At 45.4% G+C, this 25,768-nt stretch overlaps 1 protein-coding gene across 3 annotated transcripts in view; it reads right to left on the bottom strand.

Moving 5' to 3' along the window:
- Nucleotides 1-9,477: 9,477 nt before the first annotated feature.
- The window catches only part of PHF14 (PHD finger protein 14), a 323,924-nt gene continuing 307,633 nt past the window's right edge, over nt 9,478-25,768 (bottom strand). For all 3 annotated transcript variants that reach the window (XR_015868728.1, XM_088442247.1, XM_088442248.1), the window contains one exon: nt 9,478-10,291. Coding sequence is in view for 2 of the 3 variants with exons in the window: in XM_088442247.1 (XP_088298373.1) it covers nt 10,229-10,291 (63 nt within the window). In the remaining variant the exon portion in view is untranslated. The remainder of the gene's footprint in view (nt 10,292-25,768) is intronic.

Here is a 25,768-nt window from a genome sequence, read left to right as displayed (position 1 = left end):
TATACCAGATGCTAACAACCTCTGGAGTCATTTTGGCACCATATCCTGGTTTATAGGAGCTGCGATATGTTGATTATTTTTATACTGCATTCATTATTTCCCTGATTGAGTAAGTATTTTTTATATCTAAGATAAGTATTATTATTGACATTGTTTCTTATATCTTTATGCAAATTTAAATTTTTTTACACACACACTATCCCACATGAAGCCATGATTTATTGCCTGGCATTTACTCACCTCCATTCTATGCCACAAAATATTGTTTCTTTTACCCTTCCCACTTGAAAATTATTATTGTATGTTAATGTGTGAAAGCTAGTACGAAAAGCTTTAATATTGTTAAAAGGAAATCATCCTGAGTAACTTAAGGCAGGGCGAAATCTGCTATGACCAACAGGGAAAATAGGGGCAAAACACACTATGGAGTTGTAACAATGCTGTCTTGTTCTCTTTTATTAATGTAATATACTGACCAGTAGTACAAACTGTTTATGTCACCTGGTATTCTTGGTGATTTGTACCATCGATTGAGCCAATAAACTTGTATTGTAAGATATTATAACAATTATAAAACAAAATATTCTAAATTGCGAAATCTTTTAAATTACAAATAAAAAATCATATAGGTTTCAGATTTTTTGATATTGCTAAAAAAAAATGATACTTTATACATAAGTAAATATCCATAGTGTGGAGAGACTCTTTAACATAGATAAAATAAAACAGTAAATTTAGACACTGCATACACTAGCTCATTCCATGTTTTTCGTCTCTTTTGGGTATTTAAAATGTCATTAAGAAAATAAATCTTAATTTTGGTGTAATTGTTCAACACTTAAGGTGCCTACACATGTGCTCATGATCCGACATTGTGTCTGATTTCCCCTTGAACTCGCCCCAGCAGCTCCCTGGCAGTTGTGGGCACGGTTTGGTGTTAAAAACTGTCCAATGTGACAAATGATCTATCGTGCCTCCTAACTCTTCCAGTGCATCGCGACCGAGATTGTCAAATCTGCCCTACAGCAAGGCAGCTCTGAAGATGCGATGTACGACCTGCGGGGATGTGCATCGGCATCATGAGTGGACACGATGCATCGGAATCGCCCAAATCGTGTAAAATATCGCTAAGTGTGTAGGCACCTTTACCTTATTTAAAACATTAAATTAATCATGTCCACTTTTTATCTGAGATCTCTATTTCTTCGAAATCCATAGGGTTCCACAGGATACCTTGGGGTAGTCATCGGGCACCACAGAGTTAACTTTTTACAGCCTCCAAGGATGCACCGGGGTCCCTCTCCTATACCCCGCCCCCGAGCCAAGGCAAATCAGTTACGTAACAAGCCCAAGGCCGGAGAAGGAGAAGAGAGAGAGAGAAGAAAGTCTGGAACACACAAAAAATCACATTCTCACCAGAAGGATACGGAAAAACTGGTGACCAGATCAAAGCCCATCTGCAGTACAGGTGCGACAGGGCGGGAGTCCTATGGACTTCGTAGAAATAGAGATAACAAGGGTAAGTTCTTACAATCTCTCTTATTTTCTACATTAGGGTCCATAGGGTATCCACAGGATACTTTGGGGATGTCCCAAAGCAGTATCCTTTAAGGGTGGGGACGCTCCTGTGCTGAAAGGAGAATCCGCCACACGAAGGAAGCATCCTGAGAGGCGAAGGTGTCAAATGCATAATACCTCACAAAGGTATGGACAGAAGACCACGTGGCTGCCTTGCAAAGCTTAATAGCCGAGGCACCACGGTGAGCTACCCACGAAGGACCCACAGACCTAGTGGAATGAGCTTTAACAGAGGATGGAACAGGAAGGCCTTCATGAATGTAAGCCTCAGAAATTGCTATGCAAATCCATCCTGCCAAAGTTTGCTTAGTGGCAGGCCAACCCTTCTTACGGAAGCCATAGAATACAAACAAGGAGTCCGACTTCCTAAATGAATTGGTACGGTCAACATAAATCCTTAGAGCACGTACCACATCCAAGGAGGCCTCACCAGCCAAGAGGTCTGGAGAATTAAAGGAGGCACAATGAATTCCTCGTTAATGTGGAAACTAGATACCACCTTAGGTAGGAGACCAGGGCGAGTGCAAAGCACCGCCCTGTCCCTATGAAAAATTAGAATGGGAGGTCGACATGAGAGAGCCCCCAATTCTAAGAGCCTTCTGGCCGAAGCAATGGCCAGAAGAAACACAGTCTTAGCTGTAAGCCATTTTAAATCCACTGAGCCCAGTGGTTCAAATGGTGGTCCTTGGAGAGCCCTCAGGACCACAGCCAAATCCCAAGGAGCCACAGGTGGAACAAAGGTAGGCTGAATGCGAAGTACACCTTACATAAAGGTGCGGACATCAGGAAGTGTAGCAATCCTACGCTGAAACCATACAGACAGGGCAGAAACCTGCACCTTCAGAGAAGCAAGGCGAAGACCGTGATCTAAGCCCACCTGTAGGAAAGCCAAAACCCTGGATATCCTAAAGACCTGAGGATCATAGCCTCTAGGGCGACACCATTCGAAGAAAGAATGCCACACTCGGTGGTAAATTCTTGCAGAATCCGGCTTCCGAACTCTTGAGCATGGTGTTAACTACAGAGCTGGACAGACGACCCAGGTCCGGCTAAAGTCAAGGACCTTGAGACAACAGGTCCGGACGTAGAGGCAACAGCATCGGAGACTCCAAAGATCTGAGTACCAGTGTCACGCTGGAGCTATCAGCAGGAGCATGCTGCCTTCTTGCTTGAATTTGTGAGTCACTCGAGGAAGAAGGGAGAACGGAGGGAAGAGGTACGCAAATTGGAAGGTCCACCGGACCGACAGAACGTCTACCAGAAGTGCTTCTGAGTCTCTAGTTCTTGACCCGTACATAGGTAACTTGGTCTTGTGGTGAAGAGACCATTCTCCTGGATGCACGTCCTGACGGCTGAAAAACTCTGCTTCCCAGTTGAGGACTCATGGTATGAACAGTGCCGAAATGGCAGGGAGATTGACTTCCGCCCAACTAGAATTCGAGACACCTCGGTCAGGGCCACCTGACTGCGGGTTCCCCCTTGGCGGTTTATGTAAGCCACCGTGGTGGCGTTGTCCGACTGCACCTGCACGGGTTTTCCGTGGAGGACATGTCTTGCTTGTTGGAGAGCTTTGAATACTGCCCAAAGTTCCAAGCTGTTTATTGGAAGCGCAGATTCTGCTGACGTCCACCTTCCCTGGAAGCAGTGCGGACCCATCACTCCTCCCCAGCCTCGGAGACTGGCGTCTGTTGTCAGAAGAACCCAGTCCGCAATCCAAAAGGGGCGCCCCCTGTTCAGGTGAGCAGTCTGCAACCACCAGGCCAGAGACAGACGTACCTCCAGGGAAAGCACCATTGTCTGTGTCTTTATCCAATGGGGCAACCCATTCCATCTGCAGAGGATCAACTTCTGCAAAGGTCTGGAGTGAAACTGGGCATACTCCACCATGTTGAACATCGACACCATGGATCCCAGTAATCTCGTCGCCGAGTGAATAGACACTCGGCAACTCTGCAGGCAACTGCGTACTTTTGCCTGCAATGCAGAGATCTTTTCCTCCATCACAAAGATCCTCTGATGTTGGGAGTCCAACTGGGCTCAGAGATGGAGCATCCTCTGTGAGGGAACCAGGGAGGACTTCTTCCACTTTATCAGCCAGCCGTGAGTCTGCAACACAGAGACTGTCAGTTGCAGATGGCACTGAAGTATCTCTGGAGATCCTGCCAACAACAGGAGGTCCTTGAGATAGGGCAACAAGCGGACCCCCTTCATCCACAGGTGGGCTGCCATAACTGCCATGACTTTGGTAAACACTCGAGGTGCCGTGGCCAGACCAAAGGGCAGTGCATGAAACTGGAAATGTCGGTCGACCACTGCAAACCTGAGGAAACGCTGGTGTGCTAAGACAATGGGGATATACAGGTAGGCATCCTGAATATCTAGCGACACCATAAAATCCCAAGGCTCCATCGCAAAACTGATGGAATGCAGAGTCTCCATCCTAAACCGAGGAACCCTCAAGGATTTGTTGAGGGATTTGAGGTTGAGGATGGGCCGGTAAGACCCATTGGGTTTCGGTACCAGAAAGAGATTGGAGTAATACCCCAATCCCCTCTGGGACAATGGAACCAGCACTATAACTCCAGCCTGGAGCATAGAGTGTAACACTTTCCGGAATTCCAGGGCCTTGTCTTGATCTGACTGAAGGCCCGTGGTGAAAAACCGTCTGGGAGGCCTCCGCCGGAAGGAGAGGGCGTACCCCGAGAGACCACTTCTCTTACCCAAGTGTCTGTGGTGGTCAGACACCAGCACTGGGCGAACTGAAGAAGCCGGCCTCCCACTTTGGGATCTCCCAAGGAGAGGCCCGTCCTGTCAGGCTGAAGGCTTATCGCCCAACTTGGCCCCTGTCTCAGAAAGGACTGTACTTTGGACTTTTCCTGGGCCCTATAGGACCGAAAGGACGAAGAACCCAACCCTGATGGGACTGTAGCCGATGGCAGACACGCAGCCTTTGCTGCTGCCAGAGTGGCCACAATTTTGTCCAGAACAGGGCCAAACAGGACCTGTCCATTAAAAGGCAAGAATTCCAATCCTTTTTTGGAATCTGCGTCCGCTTTCCAAGAGTTCAACCATAGGGTGCGGCGAGCCGCCACTGTTGCCGAGGAGATTGTGGAAGTGAGACCTATATCCAAGGCTGCCTCATTAATGTACGTGGCTGAGTCTCTGAGATTGCCCACTAACTCCACCTGCTCAGCTGAAAATTCAGTGTCCAGAGATGCCTCCAAGCTATCAGCCCAGCACTCCATGGCAGAGGAAGAACAGGGATAGTAAAATGGCTGATAGTCAGAAGTGAAAGTACAGGCAGACAGCGCTAGCATTAAGTCACATACAATGCAGAAATAAATCCCTGCACTACCAACACTACGATCAACTACACAGACACAGAGCCTGGTAGGAAACAGTGCTGCATACTCTGACCTTATCGGAGGAGAGGTATGCGGCAGACCCGGACCGCGATGCCACCTGTATCAATTGTCCAGCAGCGTTTGCACACTTAGAAAATGGCCACCGAGGAGCTGAGGGGAGGCGGGCCCAGGGTAGGAGCACTGACACAGCCCGCCAGACCGCTATGGAAAGGCACTGAGCAGCGTGGGAGGCGCTGGCTGTGAGACAGGGAAGGCGCGCTCCCCTGGCATGCAATTAACCCCTGGGACACTGGAGTTTTATCGCTCTGCTGCAGCCCGCTGTCCCTGGTGGTCTAGTGGAACTGCAGGTTAAAACCTCCCTCCACACGCAGCCTGTCCCCAGGGAGCCCCCTGCCTGAGGACCTAGGACTGTGTATCGGCGGGTACCCTGGGACATCGCCGCTTACCTGACCCCCTTGAATCCGGCCACAGTGCGGGTAATCTGGGGTCACCGCTAGTTGTGACCCCAGACACCCACCAGCATCCCCATATCCGTACCAGCATTCTGGTCTGGCGAGGTGGAGGAGCGACTGCATAGACGTCAGTACTGACTGTAATAAAACCACTGATTATGGCCAAAAATATTTTTAAATATATAAAAACTTATATAAAACAAGGCAAAATAACCTCAAGAAATATACATATAGTCCACTAGGACTTTGAAAATCTGATGTGATACGTGGTTCCACTTTGTAATATAGCATAAACACATTTCCGAATAAAGCAAACTAATTATCAGTGAGCCCAAATGCTGGCGTTATGCTCAACCTCCTCACCGTGAATCTACCACACCACCTTGCAGATATCAATCCCCAGTTCTTTGTCCTGGGGTAGCAGCGGTGGGAGGGCAATACTTCAGTCTATTATGATCCCCGTGAGATGTATAAGCATCCACCTGATGTTAGAGATGGAGCAATGTCAGCAGGAGCAACACATCATCGGTCAGTATTTACGGAGGGAGTCACAGGTAACACTGACGTGAAGAGTCCAAAGTGCTTGCATCAGCGCGGTCTAATTAATCTCACATGAGCCACCGGAATCAATGGCAATAGTGGACGAGCCTGGGGATAAGTACTTAACGCGTTTCTCCATTATAAATGTGTAACTGTTTCCTCTGAGGAAACCGTTACACGTTTATAACCATGCAGATATGTATCTCTCTTTAGTCTCATTGTTATCAATGCTATGGATATAAGTTTATATTTACTATGATGTACGCTTCCCTGTCTGGTAAATAAATACAACTTTTTTTTGTAACAAAAAAAATAAAAATAAATCATAATGTCATTTTCATGAATTCCGTTTTTGATTCTGTATTTAACTCTGTTTGTTGTTCTTGCAAAGTTTACTTGATGTTGATCGTTTTCTGGATCTACCAAGTAGTTTTTCAAAGAGAGAAGACACCAAAATGAATTGGTTTACTACAAAAGCTCAGCTGTCCTCTCCTTCAAAAAGCTTCTCCACAAAAAAATAAAATAAAATGACATCTGACTGACCTGGCCATATGGTCAAATGATTCTTGGCTCTCTGGGTGTCCGTCTTCTACCTGCACATTACTGTGCAAATCTAGCACAGGGAGAAGATTGAACCACAATTTGTCATCCTTCCCTCTATCCATGAAAATGGTCTGAGTTGGTTTTAGTGGGTGAGAAATATGGATAAGAAAGTTTAACTTGATTCCTCACAGTGAGGTGGATGGAGAATATGGTCAAGAAATACCCAAAGGAATCCAGGATTAATTGGAAAGTATTGCATTGCCGTACTATGCATCACGGGTTATTCATACTTCATTTGAACTTTTGTGGAGAGAGCCTTTAAGGCCAATACAGAGCTATGTAGGGACACCCCATACTGTTGGAATAAGCAAAGATTCAGAGAATCAGTTATTTTTATTTCAATATTGATATCCAGTAATGACACAGCCACCATATTCTAACTTGTCCTGCTACATATTAGTCACATCAGCAGTTTAATGTATGCTAAAATATGTATTGAGAGTGTAACCTATTACCCACTGGTATTCCTCTATCCCACCTCTCCCCTCTTAAATCCATCCTCAATGCTGCTGCTTGTCTCATTATCCTCTTTTTCAGCTCCTTCTCTCACTTCCATTCTCCTACAGAATAGTTTAAGTTCCTCTTTTTTCCCCCTCCTATATCTCCAAAGTCATCTCAGGTCCTCTCTACTCTTCCCTTGATTTGTCCTCTACCCTCCGTGTTTAATTACCTCCTCTCACTTCTGCATTCAAAACTTTCCTTGTGCTCCCCCCTCCTCTGGAGAACACTCCCCTTCCCTATAGGACTCTCAAAAGCCTGAAGAGCTTCAAACATGCCCCTTAATTGCACCTGTTCATCAGACGCCCAGCCATCCTCATATTCTTAAGTCATAATCTCACCCAATTCACCTCCCAGTTTACCCCCAGACTGTAAGCTCTCACGGGCAGGGTGCTCCACCGTCATGGTTCTCACCCTGCATTATCCTCGTCTCTGGTGCTCCCCCAATCAGTCAGCAGCTTTAATTCTGTCTGTCCTCCAAGGGTACTGGGCTGTTGATTGCATTTGTTTCTGTCAAACAGGGAAATTCCAGTTTTCTTCTTCCTCCACTAGGGGGCACAGAAATGACAATGGGTATAGCCTTAGGAGGGGAGAGACTGGGCACCAAACGATTAATGAAATTTACTCTCCTCTATACCCTGCCCCCAGCCAGAGGACATCAGTTTTGAGTTTGTTGTCAAGGCCTGAGCTGGGCACCATTTTCAGTGGGGATAATGGGCGTCTTCCAACTGTTAGTTCGTCACTGGGGCCTGCCAGACATCGACATGATGGCATCTAGCCACCACCATCAGCTTCTGAGATATTGCTCCTGCACCAGGAATCCAAAAGCTCTCCTGGTGGATGGACTAGAGGTTCCTTGGACCTTCCCTCTGATCTCGATGATTCCTTGGGTCCTCTGCAGATTCAAGGTGGAGGGAGGCACTCTAATCCTGGTGGCTACTGAATGGCCTCGGTGAGTGTGGTATGCAGATCTCCTGGGCCTCTCCAGACGCCCCTCTGCGTCTTCCACTGTGGCCGGATCTTCTGTCTCAGGGACCCTGCTTCCATCTGGATCTGGCTCGTCTTGCTTTGACGGGGTGGCTCTTGAGACATCCATCCTAAGAGCAAAAAGATTCTCCAGGAGAGTCGTTCGGACCATGCTGCAGGCTAGGAAGCCTTCTTCAGCACTTACTTCTGGGTGTGGCATACCTATATTCCTTGGTGTTCAACCAGGGATTTTAACCCTAGGCTTATTGGATCTTTTCCTTTCTGAAGTCGGCCTGGATTTGGGCCTTCGGCTCTCGTCCTTGAAGGTCCTGGTCTCTGCCTTGTCCATCCTTTTTCAAGGGCAGATGGCTCGGCTTCCGGAAGTGTAAACCTTTTTCCAGGGGGTTCTCCACGTTCAACCACTATCCGTTTCTCCTGTGACTCACTGGGATCTTTCTTAGTTCTCCAAGCTCTCCAGTCAGCTCCATTTGAACCGTTTCAGATTATGGATTTGCGTTGGCTCAAGTGGAACACTGTGTTTCTACTAGCCATCGCGTCAGCCCACAAGGTGTCGGATTTCAGCACCCTCTCGTGTCGCTCCCCATTTCTTGTGTTCCATTCCGACAGGGCTGTACTGAGGAGTCACTTAGGCTACCTTCCCAAGGTGGTATCCCGATTCCATTCTCTTCAGGAAATAGTAGTTCCTGCATTCCAGACTATGGAATCATCTCAGCAGAAGGCTTCGTTGGCTGTGAAGAGGGCTCTTCAGCTTTATGTCAAGGGACATTCGCAAGTCGAGGTCTCTTTGTTTTATATGATGTCCACAAGCGGTGGCCGGCAACTAAGCAGACCTTGGCCCGCTGGCTTCGCTTTACCATTCGCCAGGTTTACTCCTTGGTGCAGCTTCCTACCCCTGCCGTTTGGTGCCCAGTCTCTCCTCTCCAGGCTATACCCATTGCCATCCCTGTGCCCCCTATGGAGTTGAAGAAAGACTTAATAGGTAAGACATAAGATTCCTTTTTTCCCCTCCCCTCTACTCACTGTTTGAATACATTGTATATTGTATAATTTTCCCTTTGATGTGCTAGACACTTTATTATATATTTTATTTGTATGGTGCCATAATGTTTACCCCCTTGTATGGCACTGCAAATACTTTATCAATAACAGGTAATAAAAACAGAATAATTTTATAAAACATTAAATGGGTGTAACTAATAATAGTGGTATTTCCACAATTGTGCAGTAGCCCATAGCAAATAATTACATTCTGTGATGCTTTTAGTGCAGTTTAAAAATCGAAGTAGGCATCTGATTGCTTGCTATGGGTGAATGCATATAGGACAGCCCCAAAATGACTTGTTCTGTAAACTGCTGCAAATCAATAATCAAACCGGTCACTTACAATTTCAATGTCAGAGAAATAATAAAAAAAAAGCATTCAAGAAAAATATTATTTATTGTATATTTCTTGTTCTTGTTTATCCTGGTTCAAAATGTAAAGTCATTGGAACAGAAATATTACCATAAGATCATACAGCTATATAAAAAAAACCCCCCAAATAAACAACAATATTAGTTACACATAAAAATAAGCAGCATGCATAAGATACATGACATTTTATCACCATACAAAAACATGCAAAAGTACACAGGAAATGTCACAGGTAAACATAAACGTAAAGTTCTACTAGCAACTAATATCAACCTATATAAAGTTATTACATACCAGCTCACATCATAAATCAGAGAGGGATTTTAAACAAAAAGAACAGAAAAATAACAGTCACTTATTTGGTGAAATTTACAAAAATTCTGTGACTCTCTATCAATTGCAAAACTGAAGACCCAGCAGGCCATACTTCAACTACAGCTGGGGGGGGGGGGGGGCACAGGTCGTTCATACCAAGTCTTGAGGATCATTAGTCTGGGATAAGTTCATGTTATAAACTCCAGCCATGTTATCAGGCAAAAACAAGAAAATCAGTTTTGATTCATTTTCCATTTTTTTTTCTTGTAGTTATATTTTCCAGAATTTTTTACATTCAGAATTGTCCCCCCCCTTCCCCCAGCAGTAATTATGCTATTCCTATTCTTTAAAAAATCCCGGTTAACCTGATCACAGAATCCGGAGTTATAATGCAGTGTACTGGTTTCCAAAACGCATTTCACAAATATTATAATCATTTTTCAGCCTAGTGTTAATGTTTTTTTTTTTTTTCTTTTTCACATAGTTTCCGTGCCTAGCTCTTGTTGTGATTCTGCCTCTGTCTTTTCACATTCATCTTCCTGCAAAACAAATATAAAAACATACTTAAGTTTTATGAAAAAACATTTCATAACTGTTTATTAAACTTAATTTTCCAAATTTGACAGTGTTTCAAAAAGTTAAATGGGTCTCGAAAATCAGAGCACATGTCGTTAGTGCAGTTATATTGCTTTTTAAATAGCACCTGTCACCTAAACACAGTGGAGGCATCCATTAACATGCATATATCCACGGTAATGAGAATAAAGTTCACCAATTTACTAAGAGGATTGATTGGCAGCCTCCAATCCAGTACAGGCAACCATTACATGTAATAGTTTATGTTGTTAGGTAAATATTATGTTAAGATGACACATACACAATAAAATAAGAACCAAATTCATTACCAACTAGACTATATTTATTACACTGGATTGGTTGTGCAATTAGAATTTTTTAATTTGGAAGTTGTGGGGAAAAAAAAAAGTGTTGGCTATTATACTATTACGCAATCTTGAGGTCCCACCAGACAAAGGGAGTTTTACTGTTCTGAAGTGATGATATGACCCATCAATATGGATTATTAATTGTAGCATTATTTGTGAACACAGAGACTGACTGACAATTACAGATCCTTCCACAGTAGAAATTAAAATGTGAATGATTTCCTGAAGACTGAAATACTTGAAATGATTGCTATATACTGTAGTAGACGGATAAGAAAGTGAAAATGGAATAACGCAGAGCACATGACCACAGTATTACCTATAATTGCTAGGAAAAGATTGGCGTTGCAGTGTAAGGATGTAAAGTTATGTAGTACAGGTATGAGGTCTATCATTCGGCATGCACGGACATATGCCGATCCACTCATCCAAATAGGACAAGATCTGTCTCGGTCTAAGACGCCCTTCTAGCCTGTAAGAGCGTCATCTTCTATGTAAATACGGAATTGTTGCAATGTGTATTAGAGGCTGATTTTGCTCTTATTTCAATAGTGTGAAGTAGGGAAAGCAGTATTTTCATGACTTCCTGATGTTCATTTACTATTTTCCCAATACTGAAACATAATTTTGGAATTACCTTTATGACAGGCACTGGGGCAGTTGTTCAAACACTTTATAAATCAAACTGGACAAATTGGACATGGTGGGTCTGTGAGCCAGATTTATGGGCATACCCAAAAACATCTGGCTGGGTTTACTACAATTATTATTAGGCATCGTTCTCATTTTAAGGGTACAAACACACAATTACATTGATACAAATTGCTAATGCCATTTTTTATATTAAGACATGCATATTAGGTGTAAGTATTTGTCTCTGAAGAGGCCACTAGGCACTGGCAAAATGTACAATAAATTATTCGCTATTATAGATGCAAGTAGCACAGACTGTTATTATTTAGATAGTATAAGGTATAACACAGTTATACCTTAAATAAGAGTATTAGGAGCATATTTACTAAAGGTCAATTTTAATCGATCTAAAATTGATTAAAATCGATAAACATCGATGTTGTGTTTCTCGGCTATATCACACATTTACTAATACTTATAAAAATAAATTCAAATATTGACTGTTAGTACTGTAAATGTGTGATTTTGCCCCAGGAACACAAAATCGATTTTGATCGATTTTAAATCGATCAATTAACACGAATTTTAAATAATTTCCAAAAGTTGCATTAAAAAAGTTGGAAGCAAAATAAACTGTAAAAAGTCACATATAACATATGCTGAGTGGGATACAACTGAAGTTGCAATGTAAGAGTTGATTCGCTATCAGATTTGAATTAAAAAAAAAAAAAAAAAGCCTGTATAATACAGAAGGTAAATCTTCATTTTAATTTCTGAATGAATAATACTGCAAAATTATAACATATATTCTCAACCCATGATGAAAGCACCTAAGAGCTTCAGAGGTCAATCCATAAATCAGAAAATCACAAGCGGCTAGCGGATGGTGCCTGACATCATCATACGTTTGTGTTGCCTTCAGGCACCTGTAATTGATACAACTATAGAAAAGGCACATATTCATCTCTAAGCGTATCTGCATCTGGTCCTACTTATATGAAGGCCCTTAATGTAAAAAGTCTCTGTATAGGGATATAGGCCTTTAAGTGGGATGATGCGCTATAAGAATTTGCATATTTTACACAAAGCAAATGGGAGCATAACTCAGTATTAGCCCCCCACCTCCACGTGGCCAGCTGTAGCCAAATGCACTGGTGAGAATAGGTCCCATGGGGTCCGGATTTTATAGCATAGATTCTGGGTTAAGTGCCTGGAGCTACAGGTTACAACGCTCACGGCAGCCGCGATAAGTGCAGAGAGCCCTACTTACCAGGGATCTATGGGCCTGATTGATAGCCAGACGCTCTTTCAGAGCGCTCGCCTGAATCAGTGCCCTCCCTCTGAATTTTAGAGCGGCCTCCTGGCCGCTTGCATAGCTGTGGGTGACCACCCACAGCTATAGCGAGTGGCCAAAAAGATGGTCGCGATGGTCAAGACCATTGCGACCATCGGGCTTGCGACGAGACCCTTGTGGTAGGGTCTCGTCTGTCTCAAGCCCTGGAGTGCTGTTGGCTCTATCAGAGCCAAAAGCACTCCCACTGACATCACTTGTGATGTCAGTGGGGCCGGCCCCAGACGGTAGGCGTTCCCATGGGAACGCTTCCGTCTGGCCAGCCATGCCCCCGGCACGACCACCAAAAGGGGGCGTGTTGTCACTCACCATCGACAGCATGCCCCCTTTGTAGCGAGACCCATAGCGACGGTTTGTCCGTCGCTATCCGGGTCTCACGCATGCGCACGACGGAGCCGGGTCCGTCGTACGCATGCGCACTGGCCCAACATCGACCAGCTTGCGAGCGCTCAGTGCTCGCGAGCGGGTCTGAATCAGGCCCTCTGTTCGCTCCTCAGGAGGGAGCAAACAGAAATCTGCGGTAAGTGCAGTCTGCGGGATAACCGCAGGCTGCAATTAAATAGCCCTGGGCACTTACCCCTGGAACTACAACTAAATCTGACCCTATAAGTTTCAAGCTTGAGATACTGGTGCCGATTCTGAGCTGGGAGCAAATAGCAAAAGAGCAAGTGACTGGTAAAACCATGTAAATTGCAGTGTAAAAATAAATCCATCCAGTAATTGTGGGCTACAGTATAGGCAAAAGTAGCCAGTATTCACCCTTCATGCAGAAAATCATACATGTATTTGCCCCCCTCGCATCGCAGGTTCCAGGTGCTGTGTTATGGTGCGTACACACGGTACGATTAAAATGCACAATATGAACGATATCGATCATATCGTTATCGCTCATATTGTGCATTTTTCGGTGCCTCCAACACACCAACGACCTGTGGTGCGCGAGCACGTATGGGCGAAAAAGATATCGTCCATCGACCGTGCATGCAGGCCAACCTGGTCGATATCGACCAAGTTACTATAGGGACCCACGATCGTTGATTGCGGGTCGTTGGCGGATTGGTGGTGTGCTGGATGATCGACATTCAGCGATATCGTTATCGTTGACAATCGTCCCGTATGTAAGCACCATAACGTGCATTTTTTTTTTTTGCTCCCACCTAAAATCAGCCCCAATGTTACAAAAAGAATTACAAACACATGTGGAATCAATGAATGATTTTCTATCTTTAGTTATAACCCAAAGAGACACCTCACCGAATCCCCATTACAGTAAGTCTGCTGCAACATTTACCACTGATTTCTGGATCCGGCTGTGCTATCTTCTAATGGTACATAATACATACTGTATATAAGGCTAAACGATTACGATTCTGAGAAGAGTGGTATTATTATTATACCTCTTCTATATCCAGCAATTTTCGTTATTTATTTTTTTTAAAATAAACATTGTTATCAGTTTGTGTTCAATTCTCAAAGTTGTTTTAATTCACAGTGTCCCCTGATTTGTGTGCATGCATTTTGCAGTTATATTTCCAGGAGTGTAAATCATGACACAGAGAAGTGTGGCCGTGATTTTAGCGTTGCAATGAGACGCCCTTTACTTTATCATCTGCTACAACAATAAATTTAACTCTGCAGATGCTCCGTGTGCTGCGCCATCATATTTTTGTCCCATCTCGCAGATTTTCTTGACAGTGGTGCCAATTTTCCAATTACTCGTATAGCCATATGTTATCTGAGGATCAGACAGGTCGAAAATAGTAAGCACTAGCCCATCAGGGGAACAGCAAGCTTAAAGCTCACAGCTCTAGCGGAGCACAGGCATGGCACATAGACAGGGTAACACTGAGTGACATCACGCCATGGGCCAGTGGGGGGGGGGATTTTGTGAAAGAATTTTTTTTTTAAATATGTACAAGAACTATGGGGTCTATGTACTAAGCCTTGGAGAGTGATAAAGTGAACGGAGATAAAGTACCAGCCAATCAGCTCCTGTCATTTTACAGTGTTTGAAAAGTGACAGTTAGGAGCTAATTGGTTAGTACTTTCTCTCTCTCCAAGGCTCCATAAATATACCCCTAGCCAGCAGCGGCTCCCACCCTCTTAGATGAGGGGGGCCGCCGCCGAAAAGCACTCACCAGTCTTCTCTTGGCCAGGTCCTGGCGCCTGCACAATTGGTCTGGCAGGCGCAGAGACTGGCGCATGCGCAAATCACCGGCCTCCAAAGGGCTGCATCGTCTGAAGCCCCAACAAGCTGGCGGAAAGGCAGGGAAGCGGCTTCCTACTGGAAGCCACTCTCTGCTATTAGCAGCCCGGACTGGCAGTCCCAGGGGGAGGAGACATATCCCCCTGAGACTGCCTGTTGTTTATGACTGGCGGGTAGTACTTCCAATGGGAAGCCACTGCCAGTCACAGTGTAGCTAGTGCAGTCCCGGACTGCACTGTGGTGGTGGATTTTATAGGGGGGGGGGGGGGAGTGGGGCTGCAGCCCCTAGGAAAAATCTGCCACAGCCCCTATGTATCTAAAAGATGCAAATGTTGACATATAAAGCTGTAGTCAGTTCATCTCCTGCCTACCTTTAAATGAAGACCTGGAACACTTTGGGTTACCCCTCTGATCACTCCAACATAACACTAATCAGATGTGGCACCATCCACTAGTTGGCAGCCCCAAACTTTATTGACAAGTTACCTAATTAAAAATCTGCAGATTATTTAACACTAGGGGCGGTATTCAATTCGTTTCGCACCTGGGGTAAAGTTTTGCATGCCGGACTTTTCGCCTACATCGCGTATTTTAGCAGCGGAAACTTATTGTGCGCGTACCCGACATTCTCCCTATTCAATTCCAAAGGACGCGAAAACGGAGACACACGAAGTCAGAACAGGCGGAGAGTGGTGTCAGAATCGGGAAAATCAGCCTGAACTCCCCCAAAAAGAAGCAGAAACATTGGGGATCAATGTAGTAGTGCCCGATTAGCCCTAAATAAACTGTTTGGGGTACTTAAGTTGTACAATTGCCTCTAATTAGCGTCTTTGCACAAGTGGTGAAGAATGGCATAAAGCAGGTTTTTTTTGTTTAAAATAAGTAGTCCTGGCAAATTTGGGGTACCTGAAAATGGGTGCTAGCATCTTTTAATGTCTCTAAAGTGAAGTATTAATAAAAGTGAAATTCAACCCTTATAAAAGCACCTGCAATCTGAGCGCTCGCAAGCGGGTCGATGTTGCCCAAGTGCGCAGCTCCATCGTGCGCATGCGCGAGACCCGAATAACGACGGCCAAGCCGTCGTTATGCGTCTCGCACCAAAGGGGGCGTGCTGTCGATGGTGATTGACAGCACGCCCCCTTTGGTGGGTGTGCAGGTGGCGTGGCTGCCCAGACGGAGGCGTTCCCATGGGAACGCCTACCGTCTGGGGCTGGCCCCACTGACATCAGTAGTGATGTCAGTGGGAGTGCTTTTGGCTCTGATAGAGCCAAAAGCACTTCAGGGCTTGCGGCAGCGAGACCCTACTGCAAGGGTCTCGTCGCAAGCCCGATGGTTGCGATGGTCTTGACCATCGCGATCATCATTTTGGCCGCTCGCTATAGCTGTGGGTGGTCACCCACAGCTATGCGAGTGGCCTGGAGGCCGCTCCAAAAAGTAGGAGGGACGGCCCTGATTCAGAGCGAGCGCTCTGTCAGAGCGTCCGGCTCTGAATCAGAGCCTTGACCCCTTCTTAGAGCACCCCTAGAACCTTATTTCGCTACTTTGCGAATTTGTCCCCCCACTTTGTGCTTTTTCGCCCCCAAAATTCAAAGTACTTTTTTGGGGCGTTCTTTGCTTTTTGCCTGGAATTTTTTTATGCAGTTGTCCTTTGGGAGGCTGTCCCAAGGGCTCTGAGTGGTTTCCCCACCTTTGCACCCCAAAATAAAAATTTTGCTTTTCTTTGCTCCTGCTATTCAGAGGCGAATCTTTTTCGCCTATTACATTGCATTAACTTTCCGCGTACGTGAAAAGCGGATGGAATTGAATACGGAGATAAGTTTGTGACAGGCGAAAAGACGCAATTTGCGGATCTCGGCTTTTCGCTTCTAATTGAATACGGCCCTAGGCATCTGAAGACTATCATCATGTATTTCTATGTGCAGGGCCAAAATGACCAGTGATAATAAACTGTAATAAGATGTTATTTTATTATATATCAGACATGCAGGTAAATATATACAGCTGCCTGATGGCCACAATCTGTGGTGCAGATGGGTCACACAAATACATACAGTACATTGGACCTTATATGAAGGTGGTGAAAATGTATATTATAGACTAAATACTACACTACTCTACATGTCCTTTAACGCATGGCACATTGTGGGTGTGATATGTGATGACCACCACCGCTTGTACTTGTACTGATTCCCTAACAAGACCGTCGCTGCGGTACACGGTGGAGCCAAGTTAAAAAATTCAGCATTTGTGTGTACAAAAATTTTTTAAAATTCCCGCCAGTGGTGTGGTTACGGTGAAAGATTGCCGCAGTCACGCCCCTGTTCTAATTTTGGCGTGGAAAAAAGCAGTACCTTTGTATACAGACTCAGTCACACACAGATATAAAAAAGTCACATATCAAATTAATCAGCGCAGTCTCCTGGTGTGTCTTAGGCGTATTGCATTTTTGGGTGAAAGACGCAAAAATAATGCTTGGCGTAATCAGAGTTGCACAGGACCTGTAGCGCCAAGAGGGGCTATTTGGCATGACTGCAATAACAATGTATGAGGACACATCTGTATGGTCATTTTGAAAGGGCAATTATCAATACAAAACACACCTGATTTTGTATTAAATAGATTTGCCTCTTTAAATCCAGTGACCCAAACGTTTTAGCGTGAGGTTGGGGGCTAGTAGTCTATTGCGTGGTTGAGTGAATGGCTTATACAGGGTACAGAAAATCTTTGTGGTGGCGCCTAACCGCAGTTGCAAAAGTAGCATTAATAAAAATTACGCATTTTAACGCCATTGCATAAACGGGCCAGCATTCACTATAGCATTTCTTGTTGTAATCGCCAAAAACATTAATTGCATAATTGTTTGCTAATATATAAATTCACATAAAAAAGTCACAGGAGTATATTTACTAAAGTGAGAGTTTTCAGAAGTGGAGTTGTTACCAATAGCAACCAATCAGATTCTACTTAGCACTTACCTAGCACCTTCTAGATTCTAGAAGAAATCTAGAATCTGACTGGTTGCTATGGGCAACATCTCCACTTCTAAAAACTTTCACTTTAGTAAATTTACCCCACAATGTCTATTTTTAGCACCTTCAGGCATATTAGCGTTTTTATATTCTTAGTATAGAACAATTTATAGCTTAGTGAGTCTTCCCTCCTTATGCTGGAGTAATAAATAAGCAAACTCATAGTTCAGCAATGCTAATAATGCTGTCTAAACAGCAGCTTGTGATCACATTCGGGAGCTGTACGCCATCTCAGAATGGTGTACAGTTTCACTGTCATGTTCCGAAAAAACTGCATTTTTGGAACTTGATGAATCACAAAATTTCTACATCCCCATACTAAAGAATGGGGACTGTGGAAATTATTGGGAGAGAATTGTAACCAGGAGATATCTGTGATATCGCCTGCATTACATCAATGATGAATAGGTCTGACAATTACTTTATACTAAAGTAGGTGAAAATGTTAATTTTCACCTGCTTTTGTAGAAATTAAGTGATGACGAATAGACCCCATGATGTAAAAAAGTTTTTTTTTAATAATATGAATGGTTTAGTCGTATAATTATTATAATAAGATGGCCCTCCAAGCCTTCACATGGAGTCCCCAGCTCCTTACTGCCTTATTGTCACTTTTGGTATAGCTTTTCATAATTGTTTAAAATGATATGTTAGGTTTTAATGTATTACTCAGATTAAGGGCAATGTGCAGCCCTTTTGAAGGTTGTAGAGCCACCCAATGCGGCCCCTGAAGTTTATCAGTATACCTATTCAGTGTTCTCCCCATGCTATATTTCTAGGACAGACCGTCCGGCAAAAATTCCCTGCCGCCCGGCACTGTGACGTGGCCGGAAGTCGCTCTGCACTGATGTTTCATATAGAAATGTCAGCACAGCGCGATATATTGGCCGCGTCACAGTACAACTCACTGCTGTGGTGTATCCTTCTTTGTGTCTTACATTAATAATGAGAGTGCGGGAACATCAGGCCATTGTCTATATAAAACTGGGTACACACTTGAGCGACGGGCCTCGCAATCGCCGATACACACTGAGCAATATAAGCGATTTGTTGTTACGAAACGGCAAATTGCCCCAACATCGCTCCAGTGTGTTACTCAGCTTAGTTGTCGGTTTCTGAACTTCTGTTTTCATCATACTGACCCGCCTGCTGCAATAGGCTGTGACTGGCAGCATCACGCAGTAAAGGGCTGTGCTACAACGTTCGCCATTAATATACACCTCCCAAACGCTTTTAGACAAAGCGCCTCCCTACTAAAAGGACATCAATGCAACACAATAGTTCAAAAGTTGCGCAATTGGTTTTATAATTATTATTTTTTTTATAGCTCTTCCGCTGCGCTCAGCTGCTGGAAGGGTTAAATGAGAAATTCTCACGCAATTAATTTTTGCAATCTTCTCTGTAATTACTGAAGGAGCAAAAATCCCCCAAAACACGAGCAGCGAGACTTATGTAAAACAAGGAACTTTGTTAATGTCAGTGGTCAAATCACAGAGTGTTACAGACATTAATATCAGTCTGACTGATCAATAAATCACACTGCATACAAGGATGAGCGGCTGACACGTCCCTTTTTACTCGCTGGTAATTTAAGGAAGATTTATAGGAGCACTTCATAAACAATTAGAAGAAAATCATTAATGAATGCAAGCTCTTTTCGGGTGAAAAAAAATGTAGATGCTAAGTTCATCTTTTAAAGCTGCTATAACATAGTATCTAATTTTTAAATGTGTTGGTTATATGGGAACAGAGGGTAAGTGTTTAGTGGGGGCTTAACAGATGAGCTAGCAAGCTCTCCTCCGTCCTCTCTGCGGAAAGTATGCCCGATAAAGTGCACCAACTCCTACCATTAGTGGCGTAGCTCCCAGAGGAGTGTTCAACTCCGGGTGACAGTTGTGGGGTTGGTGCGGGAAGAGATCAATACAGAATTCCAGGGCTCATAGCAGGTTCGCCAAGATGGGAAAAGAGCCCCATTACACTCTATGGACAACCACTGCATTCTACGTGCGGGTAAGGACCCGTGTGGTGAGGTGCACAGAAGAAAATCTTGTCTGGGACAGAAAGGGGCCAGGAGGAGCTTGGATTTGATCTGGGGTAGTGGGGGATGAGATGGGTCCTCTAAGCACAAGGCACACTGTCTCCCTCGCATATCCAATTAGACAAACGTTATTTCTCCTAAATGGAATGATGCCTTTGCCAATTGCTTTGCCCGCTCTTCTGTTCACGAACAAAGGGAAAGAAGACAGATGCAGCAGGTATTCTTACATATATATATGAAAAAATGTTTGCATAGAGCAAAGAAATGGGAATTACAACAGATCCTTTGTGTTCATACAACACAGTCGGATACATGGTATCTGGTCAGAAGGTCGACAGTAACCATGTTAACATTCATAATGAAAATACATAGTTCAAACTGTCAACTGGTGTCATGTAGGCATCTCCAGAATGTCAACATGTTCACAATGTCGACATCTGCACTGTCACCATGTGAAATGTTGAGAGCCTGAGGGTGCTGTCGGGAGGGTTAGGCTGTAGGGAGGTTAGGGTTAGGCTGTGGGGGGAGATAAAGGTTAAGCTGTGGGGGGAATGGAGGTCATAGTTAGGCTGTGGGGGGAGGCTAGGGTTAGGCTGTGGGGGAATGGAGGCTAAGGTTAGGCTGTGGGGGAATGGAGGTTAGGCTGTGGGGGAATGGAGGTTAGGCTGTGGGGGAATGGAGGCTAGGCTGTGGGGGAATGGAGGTTAGAGTTAGGCTGTGGGGGGGGATTAGGCTGTGGGGGGAATAGAGGTTAGGGTTAGGCTGTGGGTGGGGTTAGGTTTAGGCTGTGGGGGAATGAAGGTTAGGGTTAGGCTGTGGGGGAATGGAGGTTGGGAGTTAGGCTGTGTGGGGAGGTTAGGCTGTGGGGGAATGGAGGTTGGGAGTTAGGCTCTGGGGGGAGGTTAGGCTGTGGGGGGAATGGAGGTTAGAGTTAGGCTGTGGGGGGGAGGTTAGGCTGTGGGGGGAATGGAGGTTAGAGTTAGGCTGTGGGGGGGAGGTTAGGCTGTGGGGGGAATGGAGGTTAGAGTTAGGCTGTGGGGGGGAGGTTAGGCTGTGGGGAGAATGGAGGTTGGGAGTTAGGCTCTGGGGGGGAGGTTAGGCTGTGGGGGGAATGGAGGTTAGAGTTAGGCTGTGGGGGGGGGTTAGGCTGTGGGGGGAATGGAGGTTAGGGTTAGGCTGTGGGGGAGGTTAGGCTGTGGGGGAATGGAGGTTAGAGTTAGGCTGTGGGGGGGAGGTTAGGCTGTGGGGAGAATGGAGGTTAGACTGTGGGGGGAATGGAGGTTAGAGTTAGGCTGTGGGGGGGGGTTAGGCTGTGGGGGGAATGGAGGTTAGGGTTAGGCTGTGGGGGAGGTTAGGCTGTGGGGGAATGGAGGTTAGAGTTAGGCTGTGGGGGGGAGGTTAGGCTGTGGGGAGAATGGAGGTTAGGCTGTGGGGGGAATGGAGGTTAGGGTTAGGCTGTGGGGGAGGTTAGGCTGTGGGGGAATGGAGGTTAGAGTTAGGCTGTGGGGGGGAGGTTAGGCTGTGGGGAGAATGGAGGTTAGACTGTGGGGGGAATGGAGGTTAGCGTTAGGCTGTGGGGGGAAAGGGAGGTTACGGTTAGGCTGTGGGGGGAGAGGGAGATAAGTGTTAGGCTGTGGTGAGGAGGGAGGATAGTGTTAGGCTGTGGTGGGGAGGGAGGATAGTGTTAGGCTGTAGGGAGGAAGGGAGGTTAGGGTTAGGCTGTGGGGGGGAGGGAGGTTAGTGTTAGGCTGTGGGAAGAGGGAGGGTAGGGTTAGGCTATGGGGGGAGGAGGTTAGGGTTAGGCAGTGGGGGAAAAGGGGGGTTAGGGTTAGGCTGTGAGGGAGGAGGTTAGGGTTAGGCTGTGGGGGAGGGAGGTTATGCTGTGGGGGAGAATTAGGGCAGGCTGTGGCACGAAGGTTAGTTATAGGCTGTGGGGGGAGGTTAGGGTTAGGTTGTGGGATGGAGGTTAGGCTGTGGGGGAAGGTTAGCGTTAGGCTGTGGGGGGAGTTAGGGCAGGCTGTGCGGGGGTTTAGTGACAGGCTGTGGAGGGCAGGTTAGGCTTAAGCTGTGGGGGAGAGGGAGGTTAGGCTGTAGGGGGGAAAGTTAGGGCAGGCTGTGGGGGGAGGTTAGTGATAGGCTGTGGGGCGGAGGAGGGTAGGCTGTGGAGGCAAAGTTAGTCTGTGGGGGATAGGTTAGGCTGAGGGGTGGAGGTTAGTGTTAGGCTGTGGGGTGGAGGTTAGTGTTAGGCTGTGGGGTGGAGGTTAGTGTTAGGCTGTGGGGGATAGGTTTGGCTGTGGGGTGGAGGTAAGTGTTGGCTGTGGGAGAAGGAAGTAAGGGTTAGGCACTAGGGGGAGGGTTAAAAATGGAAGAAATACTGAACGCTGCTGGCTGAGACATGGCTGCTGGATATTATCTTCATGTGACCACTGGGATGCGGAAGACGACGCTGGAGCCGCCGGGACAAGATAAGGCACCGCTAGACCTCCAGAGACTGCTTGTCAAAAGTTCATCATGTCAACGTATAATCATCCATGTAGACATGATGAATGTCAACATGATAACTGTCGATCAATGAAACTCAACCCGGATACATTATTTATTTATTTATTTTTTTAAGATGACTGTGAGGTTTTATAAATGGATACATATAAAAATGGAAGCAGTTTAAAGCACTTACAGTAGGAACATAGGCCCTCATTCAGAGCCGCTCGTTAGCGGCAGTACGCTCGTTCCGAGCGATGTTTGCACATCTGCGCATGCGTACGCTTTTTAGTACGCATGCGCGAACCAGTCAGTGCGGCCGAAAATCCTTTGTACGCTATATAGCGAGTGCCTGCTATTTTGAGTGACAGAATGAGGCGTATGTGGGTGGTAACAGGGGAAGGTGCTTGAAAATGGGGAGTGGAGATCCGAACGCAGGCGTGCTTAAAGGTCAAAACGGGCGTTTTATGGGTGTGTATATTTAAAACAGCAGCGTCATTGACCACGTCACTGGGTTATTTTATAGCCAGAACTGCACGCAAATTTGTGGTAGCAAACACCAACCACAAGAATAGCGAGCAGTTCATACGCTGGTCGATGTACTCGATTAATCTAATAAATAGCGGACATGACGTAGGATGCGTGCGGCCAGGGGGCGTTTTTAACAAATAAACGAGCGTATGTTTTGCTCGTTCGTTCAGACTTAGAGGTGTGAACAGACTGCAATGTGCGTACGGATCATTTGAATAGCCACCCCTTGTTTTTAAACGAACGACCGCAAATAGCGTCCGGCTCTGAATGAGGGCCATAATCTTTCTACAGCATCAATAATGATCAGTTTTAAAGATAGTTAAGATCAGTGGCGGATTTTACCAAGGGGCTGCAGCCCCCCCCCCCCCCCCCCTGTAAAATCAGCCAATTCAGTGAGCCAGTGCAGTCCATGATTACACTGTGGCTGGAGGTGGCTTCCCATTGGAAGCACCACCAGCCAATCACGCCCAGGACAGGCAGCCCCAGGGGGAGATGTCTCCTCCCTGACCAGGCTACGACTAGCAGAGAGCGGCTTCCAGTGGAAGCTGCTTCTCTGCCTCTTGGGCAGCCCTACACGGCTTCTCGGGGTTGCAGTCAATGCAGCCCCCAGCAGCCAGTGTTATGCGCATGCGCGGCGCCGGCCAGCAGTGGCGGCAGTCCCCCTGAGGTAAGAGGGCAGGTGCAGCTGCTGGTTAGAATGTTGTTTTCATGAGCGCCAACAGTATTTTAGTGAACAGGGAAGGGAGACGAGAGCTCGGATCACACTTTTCAAACTCAGGACCTGATTCAGTAGTGGATGGAATTACAGAGCCGCACACATGAGACTATGCAATTCCGTCCTGCTAAACATTAAAATCAAGCAGGAGGCTTCTGAAGTGAAGAACATCTGCGGTCCCAGCACTGTGACCGAGGTGGCAGCCAGCTGAGTACTCTATGGACGCAGACCACGGCCTTGTCCCTCCTGGAGAATGCTGGCCGTCCCCACACTGCTCCCCCTTCCCCCAAACCCCCCTGTCTGTTAATCAGGCAGAAGCATGGGGGTGGCATTCGTGCACTCTCGCAGGACCCGCTCTGCACATGCACAGAATCCTGATAATCGTGAATTTGTGCGAGGATGCTCATCTGCGTCCTCTATAGAATCAGACCCTCGGTTAATAAATGTCAGAGACCTCCAGCTCACAAGTAGACAGGCTAGAACTTTAACATCCGCTTAGTTTATCAAATAAGGCAGCAGAAAAGTTAATGGTAATTTGCAAATCGATTTAAAAATAAATGGTTTGGACTTGACGGAGTAAATGTCGTCCTCCATAAACACTAATTTTGTATTTGTATGTGATGGTAAAGATAGCACACGGGATATACACGCAGTCTGCATAAGGGGGCTGCATGCCGTACAGTACAAGGAAGATCTCAATGTGTATAGACCCATAACCTCTGAAATACGCAGCATAGCACCATTCTGAACGTGATCTGCTGTGATATCGGCATTTTGCAAATACACAGCTGTGGTTTGTGATATCCGTAAGATGGAATAATTTGCACAGCGCAGTCTTTTCAGCAGCGGTTATTAATAGGCAGATATTCATTTCTAGTGATAAATGACATATTCTGTCACTGGCAGAACACAGCAATAAGACAGCTGTTTGTTTCCCTAGGAAAATAGACCAAGCGACATGGATCATTTTCATAGCGGCAGACTCGACAAGTTTGACATTTACTCCATGACGAATTCTGAAGCAGCCATCAAACACAGTGTCCCCACTGGGACCCCCCGATACATGTCAGCTTACACTTCCCTCCATTAGACCTCACAACAGCAAAAGAAAAAAAAACTATAATAAAAAAAATGTGGAGCTCTAAACATTAGATTTACAGACAAATCACCTTATTTAGTCAAATTAGAAGAATTTTCTGGTAGAGTATGTTACCGCACTGCCTATAATAGAGTGAACACGTTTGTGTTTGCCGTATGAAACGCTGGAAGCAGTGTTTATTGCTGTAGATGGCAGTAGAAGACCAGTCTGATCCCTCTTTTTTTTTTTTTGTTATGCAGCAAAGGTTTAATAAGAATGCAGTTAGTTCCTACGACCAGTGCCTTGTGACACTCAGGATTTCTATTAAGTGTGATTTCTGTTATCAGCAACATTCTATTTCCCGACGCGGGCGCAGCTGGTACCGGAGGAGAAAAGAACTTCAAAAATCATCATCCGCTTCCCCGATGATAACTTTTAATGCTTCACAGACATTCCGCCCCATCTGCCCGGACACATTTTATAGAACAATGGTATTTTTCCAGTGTATCCCACTTATGGTGCAGAAAACGGTGATGTCGCTGCAACATTTATTTAATGAATGTATTCCCACTTGGACAAATAACATAGAACAGGGGCACAAATGTATCTTGAGGACCCAAGTTTCAATTTGTACCTAATAATAATAATAAACTTATTTATAAGTTATTTACTACCATCTACAATTCTAGTATACTAAGGGATTTCTTGAACAAAAAAATGGGCTGGTGAAAGAACAAAAAATATAGTAGAGTCTGGGATGTATTCTCCAGTGCATAGTAATTTGGGTTATACGGGGTCGGCCCTGAAATTTGAAGCACCATGTATAAATTATACTAAATTAAATGAATAATGCTCCCTACTAATTTGCACTAAGATGATCAGGCATCCTGGCTGTGGGCAGTAGAAGCCCAGTCATTTCTCTCATTACCTCATATACATAATAAAATTTGGAGTGCAGCTAAAGAGAGTACACTACAGTATACACCCAAATAATACTCAAAATTACACAG

Source organism: Taudactylus pleione, unplaced genomic scaffold, assembly GCF_031769625.1.
Source record: "Taudactylus pleione unplaced genomic scaffold, aTauple2 ptg000306l, whole genome shotgun sequence".
NCBI lineage: Eukaryota > Metazoa > Chordata > Amphibia > Anura > Myobatrachidae > Taudactylus > Taudactylus pleione.
Note: the sequence above shows the minus strand (reverse complement) of the source record. Positions and strands in the feature narration are given on the sequence as shown.